We start from the raw sequence: 10,083 nt of genomic DNA on the forward strand, positions 1-10,083 counted from the left end.
ACTCATCTCCTGCCCTATTACACCACTAACTGCAAGTTCCCCTCGAAGCCATTCCACCATTCTGACTTGGAAATATATTACTATTCTTGTGGTATCATTGGGTCAAAACCCCATAACTACATTCCTAATGGTATTGTGAGTGTACCTACATCAAATGCACAGCAATGGTTCAAGAAGGCAGCTCATCATTATCTTTCAAAAAACAAATAGGAACTGGAAATAAATGCTGGCCTAGCCAGCAAAGCCCACATCGCATGAACGCAAAAAAAAAATTCAAAATAAATTAGAATGAATGCACTAAATAGAACATGTAAAATCAAAACACCGTTGTGATAACTGCATTCATCAGTTCAAAACAGTTCTACGTTTTTAAGACAGTCAGCACCACTGTGGCACATGAACACTATTAAAGGACCAAAGAGAGTGCCCTTCTAGTAAAATATCATTGAGGAATTGAAAGTTCCTTCATTAGTTGAGTTATACTTCAGCCCGAAATGTCAGCCTTCCTGCTCCTCTGATGCTGCTTGGCCTGCTGTGTTCATCCAGCTCTACACCTTGTTATCTCTTCTGCCATTTTTCCAACCGCTGGCTAAATTAAAGTGGTAAAATGTACACCATCCACAATTAGTAGGTGCTTTTTAAACTGGAAAATGTTGTATGGAAATTTCAAAATGTGCTAACATTTTTGACAACATTTTGGTTGTCTCAGTGCAATAAGATAGCAGGTTTCTGTGACTGAATCATATGATATCAGTTAGGGCTACTGATTCAATTTCCACTTCAGACTATAGAAGTACAGCAATTTCTGTATAAATCACATCAAAATATCTGAAAGCTTTGCATCAGAATTCCATTAATACATATTTTTTAAAAATTCCAGTAATATTTTCTGTAATTTGAAAATTGTTTAACTGATTAGCCATACAAAAAAAACTAATGTTCATTTTAACACATTAAAATATAACAATATTTGTTTAATTTTCTTCAGTTTCCTCATTCATTTATAACTTTAGAAAAATTACTACAGTCAACTCTGAAAATACAGAAATGCTTTGAGAATTTTATTTTTGGATCAAGAGGAAAATTATTGAGAATTGGATCAATGAAAAATATCAATACTTTCAGAATCTAAAATACATGTGAAAATTTTCTGATAACTTTACACATTTGGCGTAGAATCACTGAATCCTTAGTGCAGAAAAAGGCCATTCGACCCATCGAGTATGCAATGACCCTTCGATGAGCATCCCACCCAGGCCCAGGCCCAGCCCCAGCCCCAGCCCCTATCCCCAAAACCCCATTTTACCATCGTTAATCCATCTAGCCTGCACATCGGGACAATCTACCTAACCTGCACCATCTTTAGACTGTGGGAGGAACCTGGAGCACACAGCAGAAACCTACACAGACGTGGGGAGAACATACAAACTCCAGACAGACAGTCACCCAAGGCTGGAATCAAATCCAGGTCCCTGGTGCTGTGAGGCAACAGTGCTAATCACTGAGCCACCATGCCATCCAGAAAGGAGTTAGCTCAGTACAGCCTTTGCAAAAGCACTCGGTTGTTGACCTTAAGTGCAAGAGATGAAACAACTTGGAATATGGAAGGAAAATCTTTAGGTAATTACAAGGGGCATTTTGGGAAAAAGCACAGATAATGAACAGATGATGTTTGAAGGTCTTTAAGAGAAACAAGTGATTAAACAAATACGTTTCAGAATCAGCCCAATATTACACTCAGGAATTACAACAGGGAAGTGTAGGGTGGAAAATGTTTACAGTACTTGTCTATTCTTCCATCCATTCAGTCGTATATAACAGTTTACTGATTACTACAATTTGCAAGAAGCCTGAGCAACTTTAGAGCTGGTTTTCCTATTTAGGGCTCTGCAGATATATCCACCAGCGTCCAATAACTTATGCAGATCCACTCCCTAGAAAATAGAGTTAAAAAAATGTTGCGTTAAATCATAATATTTGAGGACAAAGACCAAAATTAATTTAGTTTGACTTCTACCACTGTGGTTGTTGCACAAAATAAAATATTGCAATTTCTGATTAATCAGGGTAGCCCTAGTGACAGAGAGATCTGAGAATTATAAGGCCAGAATTATCTTTCTCCTCCCATACATGCTATACTTAAAGTTATACAAAGAACAAAGAATGATACAGCGCAGGAACAGGCCCTTTGGTCCTCCAAGCCTGCACTGACACATTTTGCCTCAAGTTACACACTATGCCAAAAGGTATTCAGCCAATTAAACCTAAGGTAACTCTGAACGAAGTATGCTGTGGCATCTATTGTACTCAAGCTCATGAAAATATCACATGGGTATGTATGCAGCATTTGTATCAAAATAATAATAATATTTACAACTGATACAGCAAACAAGGTGACTTTACATGTATAAAAAGGGAGAACAACAAAATATGAAATTTAATCTTTTGTTTTGTCCCAATTAATCAATGCACCCAGGTTCACAAGATTTGACATTTATTGGTTTGTCTATTGGCTTAAACTAATCTTCCTCATTCAGTGACATCCAATCCAAATCATTTGGTTGGTCAATAGTTGGCTTTGTTATCTAAGCTAATCCATCTGGTTAAATCCCACCTAATTAGTTTACAGTTTATTTAAAATATCATTGTTGCTCCCTTTCACCACCTGACATTCTCTCATAGTATGTAAACCAGAAAATAAATTATGTCTAAAACTTCTGAATATCAGTCAGAAATTTCTAGGCTCTTAATTAAATTGTGTTTATAAACTACTCCCCTCCGTCAAGTTTCAAGTCCCTCCTCTGATGAATGCCAGTTTGGTCTCCCAGAGTAAAAGATACTAAGTTTCTCAATTTCAGTATCTAAATGCTACAATGACAGGCTCAGCCAGGTGGCTAGTGGGAGAACTGGGAAAAACGGGATAACGAACTTCATGCAGAATTACATCAGGGTATTGTAAGGAATGACACTGCAGATGCAAGTGAACAACTGAAGACCCTAGTTAATGGCAATGGGCTTTCAGACAAAGCTACATAAAATTAGAAAAATCTTTTTATTACAGTTTGCTGTTACTGAGCTGAAGAATTAAATTTCACTGGGTTAATCCTTCTTTTGATTGTTACAGACATCAGATAACAACATTAAAGTTAGAACAGAAATAGTTCCCTCAAGTGATACATACAGTGTGAATTCCCAGCCCATTCAACATGTACACTACATCCTCAGTTGCCACATTTCCAGATGCACCTTGTGCATAAGGACAGCCACCCAAGCCAGCTATTGATGAGTCCACTGTTGAAATTCCCATCTGAAAAACAAATTGAAAACTCCAGATTAGAAGAATACTTAAATTACTGTGCAGCCAGCCTTGTATATCAAGGTTAATCAAGATTATGGAGACAACTGAACGTCACATGGAAGAAAAAAGAAATCAACAAAAACCTGTTACCCAAACTGCATGTCTTATATTGCTTTCTTAGTCATTGTTTGAGGGTGTAGGGGATATACAGTTTAATTCACCTTCATTATAGGAAATGTCATAATGGATGGGAACCAAAGCATGGCTTTAGATGGTCAGATTCAGACCAGGAAATGGGAGGTAGAACATTAAAAGATGTAGTCAGCAACTCAAAGACAAAAGAAACAAAGATTAAAAAGACTTCATCACAGGAAATTTACGGGTTTGAGCTGTTTACACTTCAATGCAAAGAGTATTATAAATAAGGCAGATTAACATGTTTTGGGGAGACAGGAGAGGACTTACTCGCCTCAGATTTTCAGCCTTTAACTTGTAGTTGTTGCTCCAGTACAAGACTGTAAGACCATACAAAACAGAAACAGAAGGCCATTTAACCGCTGAGCCTGCTCCACCATTCAATAGGATCATGGCTAATCCTACAATTCTCATTTTCACTTTCCTACTTTTTTCCCCCATGACCTTTGATTTTCCTAATGATCAATAATTCATCTAGCTCAGCCTTAAAATATACAAGAGGACTCCACCCCTTGCTCCCTGTGGCAAGGAGCTCCAAAGACTCTCAACCCTCAAGAAATTTCTCCTTTTCTCCATCTTAAATTGGCACCCCTCAATTCTGAGACCATGTCCTCTGGTCCTAGACTCTCCCATGAGGGGAAAGATCTCAGCATTTACCTTGTCAATCCCCTTTAGAATCCTATGTTTCAATTAGATCACCTCTCATTCTTGTAAATTCTAATGGACATGGTCCCAAACTGTTTAACTGCTCATCAGGCAATCTTCTACACTAGGGATCATCGTGGTGAATCTTCTCTGAACTGCCTCCAAAGAAATGGAATCTTTTCTTAAACAAAGGGGACCAAAACTGCTCACAGTAGTCCAGATATCGTCTTACCAGCTCCTTGTACAGTTACAGTAAGACTTTCCTACTCTTATACTCCAGGCCCTTGAAATAATGGCCAATGTTCCATTAGCTTCCTCATTACCTGCTACACCTGTGTGCTAACCTTGTGTTTCATGCACAAATACCCTCAAGTCCCTTTGAGTTGCAGCTTTCTGTAGTTTTTCTCCATTTTAATAATAGTGTTCTTTTGTCCTCCCTTTGAAAATGAACAACTTCACATTCTCCCACATTATACTCCATTTGCCAAATTTTTTTGCCCACTTATCCAACCTAACAATATGTCTCTAAACTGTTTGTATTCTTCTCACAACCTGCCTATCCAACTATTTGTGTGTGGTGGCTGATTCAGCAATGTTTGTGGACAATGGTAACCCTCCACGATTTTGATGAGAATGTCACTGAATGTCAAAGGGAGACAGTTGGATTCTCACTCGTCGGAAATGGTCATTGCTGATGATTGAGACTATGATATGCATTTTGTGGACAGGTTATAATGGGCAATTTTCTACCTTGTTAGGCAGATGCTAGTACATCATTTACAGATAGGTACAGCATGGCCAGTTACATCTCATTCCACTAGGACATTCTTAGGTTTCAGTTTATGTTTTGAACCCATTAAGCTATTGCTAACATTCAATTTTTGCACACATTCTGCAGTACTGTGAGCAATGGCATAAAGGAATTTCTCAACTTTTTTTTTTGCATTTCCATACTTTGTCCCCACTGTTTTCCAGTCATACATACAGTCAAACAGCACAGAAACAGACCCTTCGGTTCAACTCATCCAGACATCCCAATCTGACATGGTCCTATTTGCCAGCATTTGGCCCATATCCCTCTAAACCCTTCCTATTCGTGTACCTATCCAGATGCCATTTAAATGTTGTAGTTGTACACATCCACCACTTCCTCAGGCAGTTCATTCCATACACACACCACCCTCTGCGTGAAAAAGTTCCTTGTTAAGTCTTTCCCCTCTCATCTTAATCCTATGCCCTCTTGTTTTGGACTCCCCCACCTTAGGAAAAAGAGCTTGGATAGACACCCTTTCCTTGACCCTCATAATTCTATAAACCTCTATAACGTCACCCCTCAGCCTCCTGCAGTCCAGGGAAAACAGCCCTAGCCTATTCAACCTCTCCGTAGAACTCAAACCCTCCAGTCCCAGCAACATCCTTGTAAATTTTTTCTGCACCCTCTCAAGTTTAACAACATCCTTCCTATAGGAGGGCAACTAGAATTATGCGCAGTATTCTAAATGTGGCTTCACCAATGTTCTGTGCAGTCACAAAGTGATGTCTCAATTCCTATACTCAGTGTTATGAACAATGAAGGCAAGCATGCCAAATGCCTTCTTCACCAACTTATCTACCTGTGACCACACTTTCAAGAACTATGCACCTGTATCCTTAGGTCTCTTAGTTCAGCAACACTCCCTAGAGCCCTACCATTAAACGTGCAAGTCCTGGCCTGGTTTGCCTCACTGAAATGCACCTTACATTCATCTAAATGAAACTTTGTATGCTGCTTCTCGGCCCACTGGCCCATCGTACTCTGATGACCTTCTTCACTCTCCATTACACCACCTATTTTGGTGTCATCGGCAAACTTACTAACCGTTCGTCCAATATTCAGATCCAAATCATTTATATAAATAACAAAAAGCAGTGGACTCCATATTAATCCTTGTAGCACAGCATTGGTCACAGGCCTCAAGTCTGAAAAACTATCCTCTACCATCACCGTCTCCTATCTTCAAGCAAATTTTGTATCCAGTTGGTTAGCTCCACTGGATTACACCTTGCTACCCAGTCTACCATGTGGAATATTGTCAAACTCCTTGCTGAAGTCCATATAGACAATGTCTACCACACTGCATTCATCAGTCATCCTCAAAAAACTCAATCAAGTTAGTGTAACATGATTTCCCACCCACAAAGCCATGTTGACTATCCCTAATCAGTCCTTATCTTTCCAAATGCATGTAAATCCAGTCCCTCAGAATCCCCTCCAACAACTTACCCATCACTGACGTAGGCTCACCGGTCTATAGTTCCCTGGCTTTTCCTTGCAGCCTTTCTTAAATAGTGGCACCCCCACAACAGCCAACCTCCAGTCTTCCGGCATCTCTTCTATGGCTATCGATGATACAAATATCTCAGCAAGGGGCCCAGCAATCTCTTCCCGAGTTTCCCACTAAGTTCTGGGAACCATCTGGTCAGGTCCCAGACATTTATTTACATTCATTCCAAAAGAATTTTAAAAAAAATTCCAAAGGAAAGTCTTTTATTAAAAATATTATTGATGCATTCCAAAGTTTCTTTTTCAATATCATTCTCTCAGCTAAAAAAATTTTTGCCCATCTCTCTGTTTTCTTTGTAGGGCAACAGACTGTCAATATAAACCAGTTCAGACTTTTTGACTTTCGAAATCATTTGAACATCTTAGTTAGCATCAACACATTAAAGATTTCAAAAAAATTAAGACTACAGATATGAAGTGGTCAGTTTTTATCCCAAGAAAATCAAGCTAACTAAAATTGAGTAGCAGGAAGAAAAAAAATGATATTTAAAAATGCGCATTGTTTGTAGAGGCTGGTCAATGCTGCACTGATTAAAATCAGCACTCAGTGCATGTATTATTAATGTTGCATATAGGGTGTTATCAGAAGTATTTGCTAAGTCAGAAAATGTTCAAATAATTATGGTACTGACGCTGCAACCCAGATATCTAATTGAATCAAATGTAAACCTGTGGACAGGTAACTGCATGCAGAAGCTGACAAAGCCACAGGTATTGTAGCTCAAATCATATGAATAGCAGTTATATTTCAGTTAGTGTTAGAACTGTGAAATCCACCACATGTAATCTGCTGAAACTCAGTTTATCAAAGCAATTTTACTAAAACTCAAGCCTCAATTAAAAACAAAATCCACGAAAAAAGTCTTAATTTGAAAAAAAAAACTTGCCTGTAATGCTGCAAAAATATTGACAAGAGCCTGGCCATAAGTATCATGACAATGTACAGCTAATGCACTGACTGGAATCTCCTTGATTACAGCTGTCAGCATTTCTCGCATGCTGCCTGGTGTTCCTACACCAATGGTATCCCCCAGGGATATCTCATAACAACCCATGGAATAGAGTTTCTTGGCCACCTGTAAAACAAAAAGTAGTCAGTTGCAAGGCTAATAGTGTTTAATTCTACATGCATCTTAACATTTAGCGATGTACACACAATTTTAATGTAGAAAATAGTTAAATTATGGAGGAACATTAGCACATCTGCTTTTACATTTAGTTAATTTTCATGGCTCAATATCCATTTCATACATTGAGATTTATTACCAAAATGTTGACTAGTTTTACAGTATAAGAAAAAATGTTTCTGTAAATTTCAATCTGTTCATTCTTTTCCCCAACTCCCATCGTACATGCCTCTGCAACTTTAGTTGGGGAGATATTTCCTTCATAAGGACAGCCAAGGACACAGGACACATATCTGGAAAAGTGGAAAAGACCAAGTTAATGCAACAGATTCAGTGTAAAAATGAATTTAACAGCATCATGGACAGCATATGTGCTCCCTTTACTACCCCCAGACCCAGTATCATAATTAAATAAGTTTGTCAGCAAACTTGAGTTTAAAGACAAAAAAAAGTTATTCTCACACAACTACCCCAAAAATGATGCAGTTTCACTCATTTGTCTCACATGCACATAAAGTTTTGACACATATGAAACCAAATAATGTTACAGAATGTAATGATCCTAGTGTCTTTTGTGGCAGGACTGTAGTCTTAGATGGTTTTGGTGTTTTAAATTAGAAGTGAGGGTATCATATAGCGAAGGATTCTCAATAGACTTTCAGGTTCCTTAAATTTCTAGATTGGTTCATCGATGAACCAAAGTTGGAACAGGTTCAGGGGAGGTGGTGTCTCCTATTAGGATGTCTTGCTGATGGTCATCATATAACTTATATAAATTCAAAGTTTTTTTTTCGTCTTTCTCCCCACCTCCCCCCACCTGCCAAACAAAGCAGTGGCCTGTGGTGTACTCTAAAATCCTATGTTGTTGTTTAATACCTTTTCATCCAGTCCGGTTTGTGTGAGGAAAATATCATAATACAACAGAAGGTTGATAGGATCCCTTCATATCCTTCTTATACACATCTTCACTGAAAGCTTTGATGTTCTAATTCATCCTGTCCAAAAAGAGAAGGATGGAACTGGCTGCAATTTTGTGCAGATCAATCCCTAAACAGAGTAATTTGTTCACATGCTGAATGTCCACATTTAATTAGGTATTTACTTTGGACTTGGGACTGTCTGAAGCTCAAATGTCAATGGTCACATGTTTTGCAGCAGCCATTTTAATACTCCGTTTGTGACTTGTTTTAAAACAAAGTATTGACTGCAAGATCATAACAATAGTCTCTGTGCAAAGCAATATTGATAAATTAATAACAATGAAACAAACTTAAATGCAAGGAGTTAGAACACAGCTGAACATTTCAATTTGCTACCTAAAATGTATTTACTGCTTTATTTACGAGCACTGCTTGTTTGACCTCATGAAGAGGTTCTTAATCATTAGGTACAACTTGATCAGTAACAGTTTCTCTCACTATATGTATCATGTTATGTGGAAATGTATTCTTTTATCCAAACAGAATTTGCATGATATTTACAAGGTTACAACTGCCCTCCTGTGGCAGGAAACAGGAAGTACAATACAAAGAATTGCAGTTGATCACAATAAAATTGTTACAGGCACATATAAAAGAGATCTTATCCATTTCCTTCAAATTTTCCATGCACTCCTTTTCGTCATTCTTCAAAGATCATCTGTTGTAGTACTGCAGAATACAGTTTCTGTTTTAAGACTGTTAATTTAGAAACTTTCACTTATAGTTAAAACAATCTGCAGTGACAAACTGAAGGTTGAAAACAAAAAGCTCTCAACAGTGCAATGACCCCATCACCTACCTCTAGAAAACTAGATGCCCCAAGACAGAGCGGGTTAAAATCTTAAAATTGATAATTTAATAAAGGAAAATGAATATTATTTGCAAGATTTTTCCGAAGAGTAATCTGCAAGTTTCAAAAACAAAGCCAATGCTTTCAGCTGACAACTCAATGTATTGAAAAAGTGCTACAAAGAGAAGCTGGTGTTGCATTCTCCATACAGACCTGAAAAAAAAAATCCCCAACTAACACCTGAAGAAAGGAACTGTTGTATAAAACTTTGACTGTAATAGTTAAAATCCAAAATAAATACTAAATTAAGTATGCACCAACACACCAATGGGGTTTGCTTGGGGAAAAAAAAAATCAACTGAACTTTAAATACTCCATTCAAAGATACATTTTACAAAACTACAATTACTTGCACTATGTGCAATCTCAGATCAGGGTGCAGGATTCCACATTTTTCCCATCAATGAGTTTGGCCCTAGAGTTATTTTCACTGGAGTTATTGTTTATCTAAAAGTTCCTTGATATGGTTAACATCCTGTGCAATTTCCTTATCTAGGCTCACAACAGTTTTGATAGTTAAGAGTCCCCCCTTTAATAAACCCTGTTAAATGGTTTAATCTCACAGAACTAAAGCAGTAGCAGCAGACTTGTCCAATTCACAATCCCTACTTCCCCCATATTCAACCTTCTGTCCTTTTTAAAAAGCTTTAAAACACATGCTGCTC

The 10,083-nt window shown here is 37.9% G+C and overlaps 1 protein-coding gene across 1 annotated transcript; it reads right to left on the reverse strand.

The window, feature by feature from the left end:
• Positions 1-953: 953 nt before the first annotated feature.
• On the reverse strand, positions 954-8,746 carry hmgcl (3-hydroxy-3-methylglutaryl-CoA lyase). Its single transcript, XM_048612861.1, has 5 exons — positions 8,465-8,746; positions 7,818-7,881; positions 7,349-7,537; positions 3,182-3,307; positions 954-1,934 (listed from the first exon to the last, which is right to left on the reverse strand). Exons 1-5 carry the CDS (start codon positions 8,500-8,502, stop codon positions 1,833-1,835), a joined length of 519 nt encoding a protein of 172 aa, XP_048468818.1. The 5' UTR covers positions 8,503-8,746; the 3' UTR covers positions 954-1,832.
• Positions 8,747-10,083: the final 1,337 nt, after the last annotated feature.

Source organism: Rhincodon typus, chromosome 27, assembly GCF_021869965.1.
Source record: "Rhincodon typus isolate 14 chromosome 27, sRhiTyp1.1, whole genome shotgun sequence".
In the NCBI taxonomy this organism is placed as follows: Eukaryota; Metazoa; Chordata; class Chondrichthyes; order Orectolobiformes; family Rhincodontidae; genus Rhincodon; species Rhincodon typus.

Bases quoted from the DNA above. Each gene is read 5' to 3' on its own strand.
- hmgcl (XM_048612861.1), bottom strand. From the start codon at position 8,502: ATGATATTTTCCTCACACAAACCGGACTGGATGAAAAG. The intron at 7,882-8,464 runs GTATTAAACAAC...CCACTTTTCCAG, and splicing joins AAACCGGACTGGATGAAAAG to ATATGTGTCCTGTGTCCTTG. The intron at 7,538-7,817 runs GCATGTACGATG...TTTGTTTTACAG, and splicing joins CCCCAACTAAAGTTGCAGAG to GTGGCCAAGAAACTCTATTC.